The 20,927-nt window shown below is 57.1% G+C and overlaps 1 protein-coding gene across 7 annotated transcripts in view; it reads left to right on the top strand.

The window, feature by feature from the left end:
• The first annotated feature begins 2,772 nt into the window (after positions 1-2,772).
• LOC123375088 (prominin-1-A-like) overlaps positions 2,773-20,927 on the top strand; it is a 50,216-nt gene continuing 32,061 nt past the window's right edge. Inside the window, exons 1-4 of one of the 7 annotated variants that reach the window (XM_045025701.1) lie at positions 2,773-2,943; positions 5,198-5,297; positions 12,397-12,483; positions 17,851-17,994. In XM_045025701.1, coding sequence (XP_044881636.1) covers positions 12,453-12,483; positions 17,851-17,994 — 175 coding nt within the window. In that variant the 5' untranslated portion in view covers positions 2,773-2,943; positions 5,198-5,297; positions 12,397-12,452. Of the gene's footprint in view, positions 2,944-5,197; positions 5,298-12,396; positions 12,484-15,747; positions 15,804-16,005; positions 16,010-17,844; positions 17,995-20,927 lie in introns of those variants that run through there. The other 6 variants (XM_045025700.1, XM_045025697.1, XM_045025695.1 and 3 more) reach the window with 6 other exon arrangements.

Genomic DNA, 20,927 nt, shown 5'->3' with positions numbered 1-20,927 from the left:
ATCACAGAAAGCAGCTGGATGATGGGATGAAACAAGTATCATGGAACATAAAAACAGCCAGACTGGGTCAGAGGAAAGGTCCATCTAGCCCAGTGTCCTGTCTGCCAACAGTGCCCAGTGCCAGGGGCCCCAGAGGGAATGAACAGAACAGGGAATCATCCAGTGATCCAGCCCCTGTCGCCCATTCTCAGCCTCTGGCAAACAGAGGCCAGGGACACCATCCCTGCCCGGCCTGGCTAATAGCCATTGATGGGCCTGTCCTCCAGGAACTGATCTAGTTCTATTTTGAACCCTGTTACAGTCTTGGCCTTCACAACTGTCACGGAGTCCCCGGGCGATGCTCTGGAACTGCTCCCTACGGAGCCAGTCAGGACTCTGATGAAGTCTCTCTGGGAGCAGACTGTCCCCAGGGCAAGAGGCTCCCACGGCTTCACCTCCTGGGTCTCTCCTTGGAGCATTCAGCATCCTCTGTCCCTCCGTGCGCTTCCCACAGCGAGTCCGCCCCGGCGGGATCCTGGGAAAGCCACAGGGTCCTGCCCCCCCACTCCGCAGTCAGACGTGACTCTCAGCCAGCCAGTAACACAGAAGTTTATTTGATGACAGGAACAGGGTCTAAAACAGAGCTTGTAGGTGCAGAGAACCGGACCCCTCAGCTGGGTCCATTCTGGGGGCAGTGAGCCAGACCCCCACGTCTGCACTTCACTCCTCGTCCCCAGCCAGCCCCAAACTGACACCCCCTCCAGCCCCTCCTCTCTGGGCTTTGTCCCTTTCCCGGGCCAGGGGGTCACCTGATCTCTTTGTTCTCTTTAGCTCTCACCTTGCAGGGGGAAGGGCCCCAGGAGACAGAGTGTCGGCCATTTATGTGCACTGGCCCTTTGCTCTGCAGCAATTACACCCTCTTATCCCAACACCTGGAGACTTAAGAAATGCACAGGGGAAACTGAGGCACCCACACAGTATTCAGAGGAAACATTAAGAACAGTCCCACTTCATCACAACAACATCCTCTGGCAAGGAGTTCCCCAGGCTGACTGCACTGTGTGAAGAAATACTTCCTTTCGTGTGTTGGATTTAAACCTGCTGCCTATGGGAATTATTTAGTTCAACCCCAAGCCCCAGAATTGCCTTCCAGCAGACATCCCACAATGCATAGCACCAAAAGATCCCAGAGTGCATCCAGCCTCGTGGCAGAGCTGGGCACCAGGGGCTGCCTGCCTAGAGCGCTTGTTTCGAAGCAGCGCCGGGCTGCGTGGCTGCAATGCGATGAAGCGAAAAGGCCTGAATCCCAGGATACCAACGCAGTGTGGACGCACCGCTTGCTTGCCGTCGGTCACAGGTCGTTTCATATGGATACTCCAAACCTGCCCCGAATGTGCCCTGGCTCCTGTGACCTGGAAACTGGCTGCTGCTGTCGCTTTGCTCAGGGAACCAGCAGTGCAAAACACCGGACAAAGGAGCCTGCCTGGACTCCGCCAGCTCCATTTGTTTCCCATGTAACTGGCCCCGCCAGACCCAAACCCTCGGGAGCACTCCAAAGCCGGGCCGGCCCGTTTCCTGTCTCCTGCCGCCAGCTAGGGCTGTGCCGGTAATCTCCCCCTGCCACACCCGCTGGAGGGGCTGACTCACTCCCAGGTACACTGGGGCTTTGAACTCCCGCCACGCCCGCCTGGGAGCCTGTCTCCTTTCTCTGTGTTATCAGCGGATTGGCAACTCTTAGCTCATTGACCTCGATCTAGCTTATCCCGCTATCGCCTGATCGGCGCAGGGAAAAAACTGGGTGGGTGCCTCTGAATGGTTTTCAAAAGGCTATAGCGGAACTGGGAAAGGGTCAGACGGAGGCAATATAGATGGTCGAGGGCATGGAATGGCTTCTGCACAAGGCGGCACTATAACGATTAGGACCGGTCATTTTAGAAACGAGACGACTAAGTGTGGAAAAAGCCAGTGGGGAAGGATTCTTTACCCTTTCCCGCAATACAAAAACGGGGGGTCACCTGATGAAATGAACAGGCGGCAGATTTAATGCCGACAAGAGGCAGAACTTCTTCACACAACATGCAATTAACCCGTGGAACTCATTGCTGTGGGATGTTGTGAAGGCCAAAGGTATAACTGGATTTTAAAAGGAATTAAATAAGTTCCTGGAGGATAGATTCTGCAACAGCTATTGGCCAAGGTGGTCAGGGAACAACCCCAGGCTCGGGGTGACCCTAAACCTCTGACTGCCAGAGGCTGGGAGGAGAAGATGGGGTGAATCACGCGATAACTGCCCTGTTCTGTGCACCCCCCTGCAGCTCTGATACTGGCCAGGGTCAGAGGCAGGATACTGGGCTAGATGGCCCATTGGGCTGACTCAGTCTGGCGGGTGGGGAGGTTGTTAGAAGCCCAGGTTCCGGTTCCCGGGTTTCTGGGTGACTGTCTGGCGAGCTGGGAGGTTTGACCCCTTCCTGGCCTCGCAGCTGAACGCCCACATGTCGAGAGGGGAGGAGGGGCTATTTAGGGGGCTGCAAACGCTGCTTGTTTCTCATTGGCAATAACTTCACTCAAGCACCAGAGCAAAGAGGTGGGAGAAAATCTCTGTTGCTAGGAGTCCAACGCCCTGCCCTCCCCGGCGAAGGGCTGAGAGGTGCCAGCAGGCGGCTCGGGGGCGCTCCAAGGGAGACCTCTGGCAAACGGGCACCAGCCTCAGCAGCTGCATCTCGCTCAGGGGAAGAACGAACCAGCAAGAAGCAAACCACAAAACGAACAAGACCCCAGTTTTCATGTTGCCTCTTCACAGCTCTGCGAGTCCCCGTGTCCTGGGCGCGCCTTCGGCATGAGCAGCGTTCCTGCAGGAGGGCTGTGCCTAGGGGCTCTGGCTGAGATCTGGGCCCCAGGCGCTGGGTGCTGCACAGACCCCGACGGGGGTGTGTGTGTCAGAGACCCACGCTGCGCAGACCCTTGGTGAGAGCCAGTCCCTGCCCCAGAGAGCCCAGTCTACATACACTCCCCTTTTCCCTGGGCCCTTCGCTGTCCAGTAGAGATCCCAGCAATTTGTGCCCCTCTACTGAAGGGTGGGGAAGACCCAGCTGGAGTCCTGCCCCGCCCCCCACACTCTGTTCCCACAGGCAGGCTCAGTAGCCTAGACCAGGAAATGCCCTTGCAAATTCCACAGGCGCCAGGCCCTGCTGCGTCGGGTCGGCCGGAGATGGGCTGGCTTGGCTGGGCTTGTTTGCTTTGGGAGCCATCCTGCCTCCTTCTCGGGACAGGGGAGCAAACGGGCCCAGTGCAGAGCTCCAGGCACAACCGGGGCATCCCCCAGCTCAAACACGAGCAAGGAGCAGCAGTGAGTGTGTGTGCGTGGCGTGGGCACCCGGGTGGTGTGAACTGGGGAGTGAGCAGGGCCTGATGCTGGTCTCACACTCCCCGGGGTGAATCAGGAGTTCTGGGGTTCACACCAGGATCCAAGCAGGATCAGGCCCACTGTATCTATTGGAGGGTGGCTCGGATCCAACTGCTTCAGGGTCACTGGCAGCCAGCGGAGCCTAGCCGGGGCGGGGGGTGGGGGTGGGGAGGCTGTCAGGCTGCATCCTCTCTTCCCCTGGCCCTCCCCCCTCCCCAGGAAGGAATTAAACTGCTGCAGCTCCCTGGGAAGCTGCATCCCGCCCCCATGCTGCTCCCCATGGGCTGGGCCCATCCTGTGGGCTGAGGCGTGCTGCCAGCGGTGGCATTGGAGCAGTTTGTACGGGGGGGGGGGGCGGGGGTTGCTGAAAGCCACTGAACCCTGTATGTGATGGAAGCCACCCTGAGCCAGGGGGTACTGCCGCCTCCCCAGCACCCCTAGTTCCATAGAATCATAGAATCATAGAATCTCAGGGTGGGAAGGGACCTCAGGAGGGATCTAGTCCAACCCCCTGCTCAAAGCAGGACCAATCCCCAACTAAATCATCCCAGCCAGGGCTTTGTCAAGCCTGACCTTAAAAACCTCTAAGGAAGGAGATTCCACCCCCTCCCTAGGGAACCCATTCCAGTGCCTCACCACCCTCCGAGTGAAAAAGTTTTCCTAATATCCAACCTAGACCTCCCCCACTGCAACTGGAGACCATTGCTCCTTGTTCTGGCATCAGGTACAATTGAGAACAGTCTAGATCCATCCTCTTTGGAACCCCCCTTCAGGTAGTTGAAAGCAGCTATCAAACCCCCCTCATTCTTCTCTTCTGCAGACTAAACAAGCCCAGTTCCCTCAGCCTCTCCTCATAAGTCATGTGCCCCAGACCCCTCATCATTTTTGTTGCCCTCCGCTGGACTCTTTCCAATTTGTCCACATCCTTCTTGTAGTGGGGGCCCAAAACTGGACACAGTGCTCCAAATGTGACCTCACCAATGTCGAATAGAGGGGAATGATCACGTCCCTCGATCTGCTGGCAATGCTCCTACTAATACAACCCAATATGCCGTTAGCCTTCTTGGCAACAAGGGCCCACTGCTGACTCATATCCAGCTTCTCGTCCACTGTAACCCTCAGGTCCTTTTCTGCAGAACTGCTGCCCAGCCATTCGGTCCCTAGTCTGTAGCAGTGCATGGGATTCTTCCTTCCTAAGTGCAGGACTCTGCACTTGTCCTTGTTGAACCTGGCTGCCAAAGTCGCGTGTGGCTCAGGAATGCTGAGTGGAACATGTTTGCCTGAAGGGCGCAGCACTGAAACCCGCGGGGCTGTTAAATCCAACCTGCAGTGGCTCTGCTGACCTTTGTGTTGGGAGGGGTTGTTTGGCCCAGGGTTCTTGAGTCATGGAAATGAGCGAGGAATGACAGGGAGGGAGGGGTTCAGAAACTCAGGGCTTCATGTGGGAAAAGGCTGTTTGGACGCTGTTCCAGGCCGGGAGAACATTCAACGGGCTGGTTCCATCTCCATGTGAAACACAAACAAATGGCCAAACCCCAGACGTTGCTACACAAGGGCATGGTCGCCCTCCAGCCAGCTCCAATGCTCAGCTTGGTCCAGTCAGCTCTCATGCTTCAGGGCTTGACGGGTTGCTGCAGGGGTCAGGAAGGCCCCATCTCTCATAAGGCCAGGAGTGGGGGCGGGGGGCGGTCACTTGCTGTCCAGACTTCATGGTGTAATGGTACAGGATGGGGTCCTGGGAGGAGATGCACTCACTGGCGGGAGGGGACATTGCTTGCAGTTGCACAGGTCTGTGGCCTCCTTCCACTATTGCAGGACAAGGGCACAGACAGAAGCGGGTGAACGTGAGATCAGGGCGGCAGCACAGCGGCAGGAGAATCTGTGTGGAGCCCATCCCCCTGGCATCCAGCCTAAGGTAAGCACTGCCTCTCTGCTGGCACTCCATGAGGACCGCAGGCTCCCTCACCCCGAGCCTGCCGTGGCTTCCCTAGCTGTGAGCTTGGGCTGCTAACTCGGCCCCTCTTTGGGGCGTGCAGGAGATGGGGCGCTGACGTTTGCAAAGAGCCGGGGGGTGGGGGGTCAGTCTCCTCAGCCCCAGGTCATGGGGGAGGACGTTGGGGTGCAGCGCAGGGCGGGCTGGAGGGCCGCACGCCTCATTGCGCACGTGGCTGAACTGAGTCGGTTGCTGGCTTCAGGGAGCGGCGTGAGCGCGGGTTCCTCGCAGCGGGGAGGGGGGGACATTCAGGGTGCGCTGCCCGAACCCTTCGCTTGGGTCACGTGATGCTGGTTCTGTGCCCCGATTGGGTGGCCTTCACTTTGCAAATGACATCGGCTTCTACCCAAAGCCAATTTCCTTTGTCTCGGTGGGGCGGGGGAACTGGGGCGGCCTGAGCAGCGTCGCTGTGCCGAGGTGTCCTGGCTTCCAAGGCCCGCAGCGATCAGCTGGCCTGACCCCTGGGTAGCACAGGCCTGCGGGTGTCCCCGAATGACCCCTGGAGCCGAGCTGTTAGAAAAACAGCCAGACTCGGTTTAGAGAATCCGGCCTGATCCTGGGTAAATGATTCCAGAGGCTGATCACCCTCTGTTAAAACGTGCGCCTTGTCTCCATTAACCCCCCACCCCTAATGCTCCCCCAGAGCCAGGAATAACGGGGCCCAAACAGGAAACCCAGGGGCTGGCAAGTTGTGACCCCAGCTTTGCTCAAGGTCACCCACCGTGCAAGGACAGAGCCAGCCAGGAGATTTGCAGCTGCTGAGACCGAGAGTGTGGGGCAGGGAGAGGCTGGGCTGGGGCAGGCAGGGTGAAGTCGGTCCATATGCCCAGTTCCTTATCCAGGGCTCCCAGTGCCTCATTCAAAGGTCAAATTATCTGGAAAATATCAAGGTCAGTTTCAGTCATTAGTAACATCACCAACTTACCAGGCTTGAAAGTGATCACAACTGGAACACCTGGTTAGGGATTTATTTATTACTTAACTAAGCAAATAAGGAACTGGGCTGTGGCTGTCCTGCGTCACCCCACGTGACATGGCCCCCTGGCTGCCAGGCCAGTCCCAAGGAGCTGGGACCAGGCTCTCCCAAAGCTTTGTTGTGGGGCGTTGGGCCGGCTGGCCTCCAGCTGGAATATGGCGTTTGACTAAGGAGCTGGCTGTGATGAGCTCGGTCACCCCGAGGGACACGGCCCAGACACCGGTTTGCTGTAGCTGAGACAAGGAACGCCCTGCCGTGACATTGGTTCGGTGCCCAGCCCTTTGCCCCCAACACACAGACACCCCGTAGCAGGGCAGACGGAGCCCAGAGGTCCGGAGGGGGAAGGTGTGGATCCTATGGCGAGTGTTGTGTGTGTTTGTTCTCTGGCAGGGTTGTTTGGCTGGGCCCCTGAACGGCCCTGGTGACACAGGTCTGTGTGTGTCTCACAGAGGGCATGAAGCCGAACAAACATTGAAAGTCTCGATGTGGCCCCCCGGTTTGCCGGGCGGGGGTGAGCAGTGAGTCAATGGCCAGGTGCAGAGGAGTGGCGACCTGGGTGGGTTTCGGTGGGAGTTTAGAGAGGCAGCCTGGCACCTGTTCTAGCTCCGGCTTTCCCCCAGCTGGCAGATGCACAGGATGAAGGATGCGCAGGATGCTGCGACTTGCCTGGGGTGTGTTTTCCTTTTGGCTGGAAGACAGACCGGCTTTCCAGTCTCTGAACTGCAAGCTGCTGGCCAGACTGGAGGAGAAAAGACACGGGCTGGAAGCAACACTGTGCCGCATGGGAGAAAATGAAGCTTTCTTGGCCGACCAGCTTTGGAAATCACAAGGGGAAGGATCGTCAGTAAGGGAATTGCAGGGAATACAAACCAACGAAGCCGACACGATTTGTGATGAAGAGGGGCGTAACGATGCTGCCTTGGTGGGACACTTCTGAGAGTATCAGTTAAGGACAAATTGCTTAGGGCAGGGCAGTTACGGCCCAAGGCTGGGTTCCTTTACTAGCTGAGGCAAACCAAAGCAGCCAGACAGAGAGGACTTTTGTCTCACCCCCCTGGCGAACCACAAGTCACACAAGCAATTCCCTTAGACATTCCAGTTTCCCAGTATCACCACCAGTGCCACTCGTGATGGGGGTGAATGATTATGAAAACCAATGCCCCAGTAAAAGAAAAAAAGGTTCTCCCAATCCCAAAGGACCAAGCCCCAGACCCAATATACAAATCAGATCTTACCCACAAATCACGCTGTTGCCAATCCTTTAGAATCTAAAATCTAAAGGTTTATTCATAAAAGGAAAAAGATAGAGATGAGAACTAGAATTGGTTAAATGGAATCAATTACATACAGGAATGGCAAAGTTCTTAGTTCAGGCTTGTAGAAGTGATAGACTAAACTGCAGGTTCAAATCAAGTCTCTGGAACATCTCCAGCTGGGATGGGTCATTCAGTCCTTTGTTCAGAGCTTCAGTTTGTAGCAAAGTCCTTCCAGAGGTCAGAAGCAGGATTGAAGACAAAATGGAGGAGTTTTCAGGGCCTTTTATATTCTCTGCCCATGGAAGGACACCTCTTTGTTCATACTGTGGAAAATCACAGCAGCAAGATGGAGCTTGCAGTCACATGTCCATGCACGAGTCCAGGCCGACGTCATTGTTTACATGTTAGTTTGAACGTTCCCAGGAAAGCTCAGATGTGGACTGGCGTCTCCCAAAGTCCATTGTCCGTTACATGTTTCTTGACTGGGCACTTACTGAGAATAGCCCCTTCTCAGGAAGCTGCCCAAATGCTTCACCGAGGCTACTTAGAATCAAAACACATTGAGATACAAGTACAGAGCCAATATTCATAACTTCAACTACAAAAATGACACACACATACAGACAGAACAGTCATAACCAGCAAATCACCACCTCTTTATAGACACCTCACACGACAACCTTTGTACAATATTTGCTGCAAATATAGAACCGTGGTTGCAACAATGATCCGTACGGTTACAGTTTATGTCAATAACATCACAAGGGGAAAGAGAGCCAGGAGCCAAGCAACCTGGCTAGTAGTATCAAAACAATTTCAGAGACCCAGCTAGTCAACTAGAGAAGAACCTGTCTCCGGAGGCATGGAAAAGAAAGCTACAGGGGGTGTACCTGTGGGTGTCCTTGCCAGATGAAATAAGCAGCAACCAAGATAGGTTCTTCACCCATCCTAAGAATGCAAAACCTCATAATTGGAAACGCCATATTAAGATGAGTGGCCAGAGAATTCAGCGAGGGACACAAGGACAATGGGAAGACGTGCTGTCTCCCTGGAGTGAGGCTAGTAGATGTAACCACAGGATTAGACAGGATTATGAAGTCGGCTGGTAAAACTCCACTGATGATGATACTCATTGGAACCAATGACACAGCATCACATGGAGCCACGCAGATTATAGAAGACCCCAAGTATCTCGGCAGGGAGAGGAAAAAAGGGAAAGTCCAAGTGATCTTCTCAGAGTTCCTGTTGGTCCAATGAATGAGATGGGAGACAACACCGCAGATGAACGGTTGGCTGCGTGACTGGTGCGAGGCTCAAGGTTTTGGTTTTGTGGAGCACTGGGTCCCGTTCCGGTAGGAGACAGGGGCTGTACAAATGGGATGGCCGGCATCTCCCAGGCTGAGGGGCTACCCTGCTTGGTGGGAGACCAGCTGGAGCAACTAGGAGGGCATTAAAGAACCAGTGCCAGGGGAGAGTGCTGAGGAGGCAAACAAGGTACAAACTCAAGGTGTCATCAGCAAATTGAGCTGCTGTGGCAAAGAGCCTGAAGAGGAGATATTTTTCAGTTGCGTGTCTACCAATGCCGGGAGTCTGGGTCACCAGTAAGAGGGATTAGAAATTCTTATTTATGAGGGGGAAAAGTATACAACTGGCATTCCTGCACCGTGGTGGGACCTTCTCATGACTGGTTATAACCTGTTTAGGAGGTGCAGAGCGTGTGTGTCTGGGGGAGCACTCTAAAGTAAAGACACCATTACCTGTTTCGCAGTTATTGGTCACTCAGAACCACAGATCTTGAATGCATGTGACTCCAGGTGCTCACTAACAGAGCCCAGAGTGGGGCCCTGGTGGGCGCCTGTTTCAGGCCATCGAATCAAATGGAGAACAGGATGAATTATTGCTTCAGCAGTGTCTGTAGGTGCTGACGGAAGGTTGCAGTTATGAAGGAGTTTGGTAGACATGTGGCAGAGGTCTCATGTAGCCATCAATAAAACATCATTCCAGTTACTAAAAATGATAACGATAATTTTCTAACACGGAAGGTGTTGCACCCAACACGAGGTAACTCTATTTCGGTTCTCATTACGACAGATGAAGATGAAATAATCCCTGGACAGGGTGTTGGTAGGGTCAATGTCATCATAGCCTGATCCTGCATCAGGCATTTGTCTAACCTGTTCTTAAAAACCTCCAACGACGGGTTTCCACCCTCTCCTTTGGGAACCCTGTTCCAGAGCTAAGCTAGCCTTAGTGTTAGAAAGTTTTTCCTAATATCCAACCTAAATTTCCCTTGCTGCCGATTAAGCCGATTACTTCTCGTCCGAACGTCAGTGGACATGGAGAACAACTGATCACTGTCCTCTTTAACAGCCCTTCACAGGTCCCCTCCCGCCGTCATCTTCTCTCAAGAGTAAACGTGCCCAGTGTTTTAAACCTTTCCTTGTATGGCAGGTTTTCTAAACCCTTTGTCATTTTTCTTACTCTGCTCTGGCTTGTCCCTTTTTTAAAGTGTAGAGCCCAAAACTGGACGCAGTAGTCCAGCTGAGGCCGCCCCAATGCCAGCTAGAGCGGCACCATGACCTCCCGTGTCCTACATACGACACTCCTGTTAATACACCCTGGAATGATAGTACCTTTTCTCACCACTGCATCACATTGGCAGCTCATATTCGATTTGTGATCCACTATGAACCCCAGATCCTTTCCTGCTTTACTACGGCCTACTCAGTTATTTCCTGTACTGTATTTGTGCTTTTGATTTGTCCTTCTTAAATGTACTTATCTTTATTACATTTAATCTTGTTGGTTTCAGACCAATTCTCCAGTTTGTTGTGCTCATTTTGGATTCTCATCCCATCCTCTGAAGTGCTTGCAACCCCTCTCACTGTGGTGTCATCTGCAAATTTCATAAGCACATTCTCCACTCCATGATCCAAGTCATTAATGAAGTGGACAAGCAATTGAACGCGAGCTCCCAGTGTGATGCTGTGCCAAAAAGAGCTAATGTGATCCTGGGATGTATAAAAAGATGTAATGAGTAGCAAGGAGGTGATTGTCCCTCTGTCTATGGCATTGGTGAGACAGATACTAGAACACAGATGCTCCTCGGGGTACGTAAACCCGACTTACGCAAATCTGGACTTACGGAAAAAGTTCCATAAGCTTTTTTTTTTGCATAATTGTTGGGTATATGTTCCCGACTTACGCAAAATTCAACGTACGCAAGGTGTTTCGGGACAGAACGCCATGCGTAAGTCGGGGAGCGTCTGTACTGCATCCCGTTCTAGGGTCCACATTTGAAAAAGAATGTTGAAAAATCAGAGTGGGCACAGGAGAGAGCCACCAAAAAGGGCTGGAGAAAACACCTGACAGTGGTAGACGTAACGAGCTCAACCTGTTTAGTGAATCAGAAAGAAGATTGAGACGGGACTTGACGATGGTATAGTCCGACCTTCGTAGGGACAAAGCAATGGGTACTCAAAGGGCTCTTTAACCTAGCAGATAAAGGCAGAACAAGAACCTGGCTGGAAGATGAAGCCAGGCATGTGCCCATGAGAAATAAGGCCCCTGTTTTTAACAGTGCGGGTGATTAGCTGCTGGAACAAGCCACATGGTGAGTGACAGATTCACCCTCTCTTGCTATCTTCAAGCCAAGAGTGGACGCCATTCTAGAAGGCGTATTTTAGTCAAACAGAAGTTGGCACTGGGCTCAGCACAGGAGTGACTGGATGAAATTCGATGGTGATATACAGGAGCTCCGACCAGCGGAGCTGACAGTTCCCTCTGGCCCGAAAAGCTCTGAATCTATTCAGGGCCGGTGCAAGGATGTTTCGCATCCTAGGTGAAACTTCCACCTTGCGCCCCCCCTGCCCCCGCTCTGAGCCCCCGCCCGATGCAGCTCTCCCCCCCCTGCGGCAGCTCTTCCCCTCCACCCTGAGGCACCCCCCCCCCCCGCGGCAGCTCACCCCTGCTCCGTCTCCACCCCGAGCACACCGTTACTGCTTCACTTCTCCCACCTCCCAGGCTTGCGGCACCTAAGCTGATTGGCACCGCAAGCCTGGGAGGTGGGAGAAGTGAAGCAGCCACGGCGTGCTCAGGGAGGAGGCGGGGCAGGGGTGAGCTGGGGTGGGGAGTTCCCCTGCGTGCCGCCCCCCCCCACTTGCTGCAGGCGGCCCTCCCCGTGCTCCCCTGCCCCAGCTCCCTCCGCCTAAATGCCGGCGGTGACCGGGGCGGCCAGAGATCCAGCCGCCACGGTCAGTGCCGAAGAAAATGGCGCCCCCCAAATCCTAGCGCCCATGGCGACCACCTAGGTCGCCTAAATGGTTGCACCGGCCCTGAATCTATTAAGAACTGTTATTGGCCCTTCTGCACACTCCCCACGAGCAGAGTTTTCCCTCCATGTGGAAGTTTGGGGCAGTTGTTGGTTGTGTCAGGATTAGATACACAAAGCTCCTTAGGGAGAGGCAGACAGTGCCAGGTTAGGCAGCAGTTCTGTGCAGAAATGTATGAAGGAATTCCCGTCTGTGCAAAGCAGGGTCTCTGTAGGGTGACCAGACAGCAAATGTGAAAAATCAGGACGGGGTGGGGGGTAATAGGAGCCTATATAAGAAAAAGACCCCCAAATCAGGACTGTCCCTATAAAATCGGGACATCTGGTCACCCTAGGTCTCTGAGCATACAAACCCTCAGGGATGCTGACCTATCGGTGTTGCTGGCGATCAGCACGAACAACAACGCTTGCTCAATCCATTCAAATATTTTCATGTTAATAAATAACAACTTTTTACAGTTCCACCATCCGGGAGAAATGGATGACATCACCGAGTACACGGCATTTCACTAACGATGAACCTGCAGCTTACTCAGAACACTAGCAGTTAAGTCTGATCATCGAAAATTTAAAAAATGGGACTTTTCGCTCTTTCCACTTGCTTGCTATCGTGCATAGAAATCTCAGCTGGAAAGAGAACAAGACACACTGTGGTGGCTGCATCTCAGAGTAACGCCCGACCTCTTTTCAAATGCCATTCATGGATGATTCAGACTAAAATGTAATGCACCTACTTCCAAAAAATCCTTCTGCTGCCCTTTCTGTAGCACGTTTCCATGCAAGTCGAACAGAGTGCTAATGGTTCAAATATTGCTTAGTTCAATAGAAGTCATCCACGTGATTTGCATACACAGTAGAGTTGATTAAAGTCATGATAGGTACAAGGTTGTTGAGGCAACATACAACACCAGGCACCATTTTGTGTGTTTCCACAAAGGTGCTCAGCGTACGGGCTGGCCAAGGAAGGAAGGGATCTCCATTCCACCAGGGACTTTGGGAATTAGGAAGGAGAGGAAGTGGAGCGATTCTAGCCACTGCTGGCGTTCTCCAATTCCATTAAAGCCTATCAAGCCATATTGCTGCTGTACAAAAGACGCAACAAAAATCATAACCCTTTTTTTTATATTGCTGTAACACAACTTTTGATAAATGTGGCCATTTTTCCTATGCTTATTTGACTGAACACTCAACCAAAGTTCCTATAAACACCTTCATTCGTAACTGGCTTATAACTTTTGTGAAAACATTACAATTGGATTTGGAACAAATTGGCCAACTATTTACATGCATATTGTATGTTTCCTAAAAACGAAACCACAACATAAAATGTGGGGGAAATGTCTGACCAGAGAGAAAGTGTCACCTCTGGGAGTGACGTATCTTCATCTCTTTGTAACGAAATAGCGGGGGCAGGGACGTGTCACTTGGGGTGACCCGAGATTTATTTTGTCATGTACAGCCACTCAAACCCCAGCTCCTTATTGGATTATTTAATTAATAAATAAACAGTCATTTAAAGGTTTGTCACATTCAGTCATCAGTCTGATGAACTTTCCATCAAATGACTGTTACACTGACATATTGTCCAGTAATATTGGCTTTTGACTAAGTTGCTGGGAATAAAGAACCAACCTCAGCCTGGCGAGGAGGGGGAGGCGGAAGAGGGATGCAAAGAGGCAGACCCCCCCGCAGGCTGGGCCCGGCAGCCAGTGCCCATCTGAATACAGGGAGCAGCCGGTGCGCAGACCAGACTAGGTTGGCTCTTCCCAGGAGTGTGCATGGTGCCCTGCGTGAGGAACATGACTAACGGGCCTCCGTGTGTGCCGAGATCCCGCCGTGCTCGGGGCCAGGGGCTCCCCAGCGCTAGTGCCAGGGTGGGGGGTGAGAGGCAGGGTCTGGGCGGGACAGTGGGGGGAGGCAGCAGGTGGGAGCATGGGGGGAGGAGACGGGGTGTGGGGGCAGGATCTCACTCTGTGTGTGGGGGGAAGGAGGTGGGGTGTGAGGGGCAAGGCCTCTGTGTGGGGGGAACTGTCAGGGTGTGGGGGGAGGAGGTAGTGTCTGTGGATGGAGCAGAGTGTCTGTGGGGGGTAGGGAGTTGGTGTGGGGGTCAGGAGGTGTGGGGCAAAGGGATGGGTCTGGGGGGTAGACAGGTCTCTGGGGGGCAGTGTATGTGTGAGGGAAGGTCTCTGAGGGGGGAGATGTAGGTCTCGGGGCAGTGTGGGTGTGTGTGGAGTAGGGTCTCTGTGGAGGCAGGGTTCTGGGGTGGGGCAGGGCGTGGGGGGACAGGTCTTGAGGGGGCAGTTCTCTGGAGGGCAGGGGGTGGGGAGCAGGGCAGGTCTCTGGGGTCAGAGTATGGGGGACAGGTCTTGAGGGGCAGGGTGTATGTGTGGGGCATGTCTCAGAGAGGTGGCAGGGTCTCTGAGGGGGGTGATGCAGGTCTCTGGGGCAGGATGTGTGCGGGGCGCAGGGCAGGTTTATGTGAAGTCAGGTGTGGGGGGGCAGGGTCTCTGGGGAGCAGGATGTCGGAGGGACAGGGGATGTGTGGGGCAGAGTCTCTAGGGGGCAGAGTTTCAGGGGCAGGATGTTAGGGGGCAGGGGGTGTGTGGGGCAGGGTCTCTGGGAGCAGGATGTCGGGGGGCAGGGTCTCTGGGGGGCAGGATGTCAGGGGGCAGGGGGTGTGTGGGGCAGGGTCTCTGGGGGGCAGGATGTCGGGGGCAGGAGGTGTGTGGGGCAGGATGTCAGGGGGCAGGGGGTGACTGCGTCAGGGTCTCTGGGGGCAGGATGTCGGGGGCCGGAGGGGTGTGGGGCGGGGTCTCTGGGGGGCAGGATGTCGGGGGGCAGGTTGGGGGGCAGGATGTCAGAGGGGCAGGGGGTGTGTGGGGCAGGGTCTCTGGGGGGCAGGGGGGTGTGTGGGGCAGGGTCTCTGGGAGCAGGATGTCGGGGGGCAGGGTCTCTGGGGGGCAGGATGTCAGGGGGCAGGGGGTGTGTGGGGCAGGGTCTCTGGGGGGCAGGATGTCGGGGGCAGGAGGTGTGTGGGGCAGGATGTCAGGGGGCAGGGGGTGTGTGGGTCAGGGTCTCTGGGGGCAGGATGTCGGGGGCAGGAGGGGTGTGGGGCAGGGTCTCTGGGGGGCAGGATGTCGGGGGGCAGGTTGGGGGGCAGGATGTCAGAGGGGCAGGGGGTGTGTGGGGCAGGGTCTCTGGGGGGCAGGGGGTGTGTGGGGCAGGGTCTCTGGGGGGCAGGGGGTGTGTGGGGCAGGATGTCGGGGGGCAGGTTGGGGGGCAGGATGTCAGAGGGGCAGGGGGTGTGTGGGGCAGGGTCTCTGGGGGCAGGATGTCGGGGGGCAGGGGGTGTGTGGGGCAGGGTCTCTGGGGGGCAGGGGGTGTGTGGGGCAGGGTCTCTGGGGGGCAGGATGTCGGGGGCAGGCGGGGTGTGGGCCAGGGTCTCTGGGGGGCAGGGGGTGTGTGGGGCAGGGTCTTGGGGGCAGGATGTCAGGGGGCAGGAGGTGTGTGGGGCAGGATGTCAGGGGGCAGGGTCTCTGGGGGGCAGGAGGTGTGGGGGGCAGGGTCTTGGGGGCAGGATGTTGGGGGGCAGGGGGTGTGTGGGGCAGGGTCTCTGGGGGGCAGGGGGTGTGTGGGGCAGGGTCTTGGGGGCAGGATGTCGGGGGGCAGGGAGTGTGTGGGGCAGGGTCTCTGGGGGGCAGGGGGGGTGTGGGGCAGGGTCTCTGCGGCGGGAGCTCGCCGCCGGGCAGAGCCGAAGTTCGCGCGGGCTCGGGCGGGGCAGGAGCAGCGCTAAGTCCGGCCCCCGGCTGCCGGGCACCCAGCGCTCCCCTGCCTCGCTCCGAGCCCGCGCCGCCGGACCCGTCCGGGTAAGCGCCCCCGGACCGGGAGAGCCTGCCCCCCCCCGCCCGGGGAATCCGGCCCCCGCCCATTAAACTACCGCGGGGGGGGGGGGGGCTCCCCGCTGCAACCCACCGCAACCCACCAGCCCCCACTGCCCTCCCCTCCCCGAGCCAGGGAGAGAACCCAGGAGTCCTGGCTCCCAGCCCCCTCCCTGCTCTGACCCACTAGACCCCACTCCCCTCCCCTCCCCTCCCTGAGGTGGGAAGAGAACCCAGGAGTCCTGGCTCCCAGCCCCCCCCCCAACCCAAACCGACTAGCCCCCACTCCCCTCCCCTCCCTGAGCTGGGAACAGAACCCAGGAGTCCTGGCTCCCAGCCCCCCCCTTGCTCTGACCCACTAGACCCCCCTCCCGGAGGTGGGAAGAGAACCCAGGAGTCCTGGCACCCAGCCCCCCCCCGGCTCTGACCCACTACACCCCATTCCACTCCCAGAGCTGGGAACTGAACCCAGGCATCTGGACTCCCAGTCCCGAGTCCCGGCCGTCCCCGAAGGGCCAAGGGGGGTGGGTGGGGCGGATGTGGCTGCGCAGTCCTTGCTCAGGCCGGCCAACCTGCCCTCTGATCTGATGGAGCAGTGGGAGCTGTGTACCCAGCTGGGAAAGGGGGCTCCCTTCCTGGGTCCCCCACCAGTGAGCCGTGACCCCCCGTGCCTGCGGGTCCCCCCCCCAGGGCTAGCGCTGCCCGTCAGAACAGGGCCCCTCGTCTTGGGGTGCCCACCCAGCGTTTGGAGCAGCCGGGCGACGAGGAAACTCTGGGCAACTCGGATCAGGTTCTGGGGAGATTCCCAAGGGCAGATCTGGGCTGCAGCAGCCTGGAACGTGTCCTAGGCGGCTGGGGGGCAGGGAGTGTGTACCTGGGGGTCACCCTACTCCCTTAGGGCACTGGGGCTCCCCCATTATTCCTGGGGGGGCTGCCTCTAGCGCATGGGGAGGGGAGCAGGGAGAGGGCACTGGGGGGCTGCCTCTAGCGCATGGGGAGGGGAGCAGGGAGAGGGCACTGGCCTGGGAGGGCTGCCCCAGATGTCACCCCCTAGGGGGCGGAGTTAATTGGGCCCAGCCTGGAGCCAGGTGTTTCCAGATTAACCCGTTGGTGGCTGCTGGGCCGTATTTCCCCAGGAGTAGGGTCCTATCAAATTCACTGTCCATTTTGCTCCATTTCACGGTAATAGGATTTTAAAAATCGTAAATTCAATGATTTCAGCTATTTACATCTGAAATGTCAGGGTGTTGTAACTGTAGAAGGCCTGACCCAAAAAGGAGTTGTGTGTGTGTGGGGGGGGTCACAAGGTTATTGTAGGGGGTTGCGGTACTGCCACCCTTACTTCTGCATGGTGCTGGCTGCCGACCGAGCTGGGCGGCTGGAGAGCGGCAGCTGCTGGCGTCTCTGGAGTCCGCTAGCCCAAGCAAGAGTGTATGACAATCAGGGCAAAAACCTGGGTGTGGGGGGTATTGGGGGAACCGCGCCTTCCCAGCAGTCTGCTAACGGGCTGGGCTGCGGGGAGAGTGGGGTCCTGGGGGCATCACACACCCCAGCACTGCCAGACACCCCAGGGACCAGGGTTGCTTCTGTTCTGGGGAGGGCAGAATACCCATAACCCTCGGCCTGCGGATCCTCCACCTCAGAGGCTGCCCAAGGCCTCATTGAGCCAGATGTGGGCAAGGCCCTTGTGTGGTGGGGGGGGGGCAGGAGGAGCCGGGGGGGGAGTTGTTTTTCTTTCATCACAAATTAACATGGGCAACCCAGAACCCCAACACGCTGGAGGCCTTGGGGCCGCAGGCTGCCCACCCCTCGCATCCCCAGCTCGCTCCTGCCTCCCAGGGGCTGCCCCACACCTGGCCTGGCCCTGCCCCTCGTCTATCTGCGGGCACCCTGCCTGGGGCGCTGTCTGAGCAGCCACTCCTCTTTCTTCTCCCTCAGCAGGAAGCAGCAGGTATTTTATCTCACCCCTGCGTTTCCTGCTGGGCCCAGTGCCCTGCTGGCTCTGTGGCCTGCTCACACCTCTGGTCTGTTCCAGGAGCCCGGCCCAGGATGGCCCTGCAGAACCTCTCGCAGCCGGAGTACCAGCCGGGGCCGGCGCCCCCCGCGGGCAGCTTGCCCGGCCTGTCCAGCATGGTGCGCTCCTTCCTGGGGCTGGTGCAGCCAAATGCCTTCCCAGCCGGTAAGAGCGTGGTGCGGGCATCCCCAGGCTGCTGCCCCCAGGGGGCTCCCGCCCCCCCCTGAGTTATCCGGAGTGGGGCAGGGCAGGTGGCTGCAGCTCCCAGGCACTGATGTGTGGGGCGGGGAAGGGTCAGACCCGGGTTACTTGGGTCCCTGCAGGATCTCGTTTGAAGAGCTGCTTTCAGCACCATCCACACACGTCCCTCCGCTCCCTGCCCTGAATGTCCCCCCGGCCCTGTGTGCACCCCTAGATCCGCGTCTGCCACCCTGGCATTTGCTGCTCAGTGCTCTGCAGCTCGTTAGCTGAATGTGTTATCATGGGAGGCAGCATGGCCCCATGCCTGGGACCCCAGGTTGGGGCGCAGGACTCCGGGGTTCTATGCCTGGCTTGCTGGCTGAGCTTGGGCGGGCCATGCCCCTGCCCCGTGCTGCAGTTTCCCCACCGATCGGATGGGATTGCAATGCACGTGTGCAAAGCGCTCTGAGATCCATGGAGCCTGCGGCAGGCTGAGCCCGAAGGCAGCTCTGCAAGGAGCGTGGCGCAACGGAACAGACGGAAGGGCTGTGGTGTGGGTTACAACATCCTGGGGAGGGGGATGTGCAGCCTGCTGGGGCCTATGAAAGTGAACCATTGACTTTTGAATGGGCAATCCACTGCCTCTGGGAGGGGACGGGGGTCCTGAGGGATGGGAATGATGGGGGCTGGCAGGAGGCCATGACAGGGGCCAGTGGGGAAAGGTTTGGGGTAGGAGACAAAGGGGGCACTGGGGATGGGGTCAGGGCCGGCGCAACCCATTAGGTGACCTAGGCGGTCGCCTAGGGCGCTAACACTTGGGGGGCGGCGACCGCGGTGCCTGGATCTTCAGCCGCCCCAGTCGTTGTCAGCATTTCGGGGGCGGGACCTTCCGCCGCCTCTGTCAGGGGCGGCATTTCGGGGGCGGGACCTTCCGCTGCCTCTGTCGTCGTTGGCATTTTGGGGGCGGGACCTTCAGCTGCCTCTGTCGGGGGCAGCATTTCGGGGGCGGGACCTTCCGCCACCTAGGGTGGCAAAAAAGCTGGCGGCGCTCCTGGATGGGGTCATTGATGGGAGATGGAGCAGAGACCCAGCTGGGGCAGAGGGTGCGTCTCACTCGTCTCCCCGCCCCACCCTGCACTCCACAGGCCTCGTGATCCGTGGGGCTGTGGGGAGTCCCAGGAGGTGCTGTTCCCCAGAGGCAGCGGGCTGAGCTCAGCCGCATTGCGGGTGGGTTTATGATGCAGCCTGGTTTGGGGGGAGCTGATGTAAAGGGCAGGAGAGTTCGCTCCCTGCCTTCGTTTATCTAGCCAGAGCCAGTTGGGGCAGATTTGCTCTGCGGGAGCTGGGCCCGGGCGTTGAGCTGAGAGTCCTGCAAGCAGGGGGTGGCCTGCGCGCCGTCTGTGACCACGGCTGTTCCAGCACTGGCGCAGAGAGTGTCAATAAATAGGTTGCACGACAAATATACCCAGACTTCGTGTCACCGATTTCACCTGCAAGGTCAGGACCGGCTCTACAGTTTTCGCCGCCCCAAGCAGTGCACCGAATTGGCGGCGGGGGCAGTCCGTGTGCCCTTAGGGCGGCAGGCACATTTCCGCAACGGCGGCAATTCGGCGGCAGCTTCTATGTTTAGCTGAAGCCGCCGCGGACAGCCGAATTGCCGCCACCGCGGAAACGCACGTGCTGCCCTAAAGGCACATGGGCTGCCCCCGCCGTCCGCGCCGGCAATTCGGTGTGCTGCTTGGGGGCAAAACAACGGGGACTGCCGCCCCTTGCACATCGCCGCCCCAAGCACCAGCTTGGAATGCTGGGGCCTGGAGCCGGCCCTGGGCAAGGTCTCGAGACCCACTCTCACTTGGCGGGGGCTCTGTGACGCGCTCTGGGACCCAGCAAATGAAAGGCTGGCCCCAAAGCTCCTCCGCCTCGAGTGGGGCTGAGGCCCGAGAGCCGTCCTGCAGCCCCGCGCTGTAGCTGGCATCTGGCTCTGAGGGTGAGTTCTGTTGTGCTTGTGCTCTGGGTCAGAGCAGTGTGTGGGCACAGGGCGTGCTCGGGGGCCGTCCTGGGATTCTCAGGATTTGTATGTGGCAGTTTAGTGTTTATTTCTGTCCGTTACAAGGGAAAAGGGGGAAGCAGTGAGCTGGCAAAGTTTGCAGACAATACAAAACTACTGCAGAGAGTGAAATCCAAAGCGGAGTGCGAAGAGGTACAAAGGGGTCTCGCTAAACTGGGTGACTGGGCAACGAGATGTAGGCAGCGGTGGTGTAGCCGGGTGGGTCCCAGGATATCAGGGAGACCTGGTCGGTGAGGTCATAGCTTTTATTGGACCAGCTTCTGTTGTGATTCACCGACAGCAGGTGCAATCAAAGCTAATATTACCTAACTAACCACCTTGTCTCTCGGCAACAGGGCAGCACTGGCAGATAACAGCCAGTGTTTATAAACACAGCGTAAGGCACGTTGGAAAACAAAATCCCAACTCTACGGACAGAATGATGGGATCTAAATAAGCTCGAGAGAGAGATCTGGGAGTTCTCTGAAACCCACTCCCAGCGCAGCGGCGCCAGAAAGGCGAACAGAATGTTGGGCACCGTTAGCAAAGGGATAGAGAATAAACCAGACAATCTCCTAATGCCCCTACGGAAATCCAGGGCACGCCCACCCCGCGAACACTGCGCGCAGGTCTGGCCGCGCCAGCTCCGAAATGATACATTCGAACTGGAAAAAGTACAGAGCAGGGCAAGGAAAGGGATTAGGGGCATAGAACAGCTTCCAAATGAAAAAGACAGGGGCTGTTCAGCTTGCCAAAGAGACGACTGGGGGGATATGACAGGGCTATAAAATCCTGACTGGTGTGGAGCAAGTGAACAGGGAAGTGTTATTTACCCTTCTCGTAACACAAGAACCAGGGGTCACCCTGTGAC

This window comes from Mauremys mutica, chromosome 7, assembly GCF_020497125.1.
Source record: "Mauremys mutica isolate MM-2020 ecotype Southern chromosome 7, ASM2049712v1, whole genome shotgun sequence".
Taxonomy (NCBI): domain Eukaryota; kingdom Metazoa; phylum Chordata; order Testudines; family Geoemydidae; genus Mauremys; species Mauremys mutica.
This window is presented reverse-complemented; position numbering and strand designations above follow the sequence as displayed.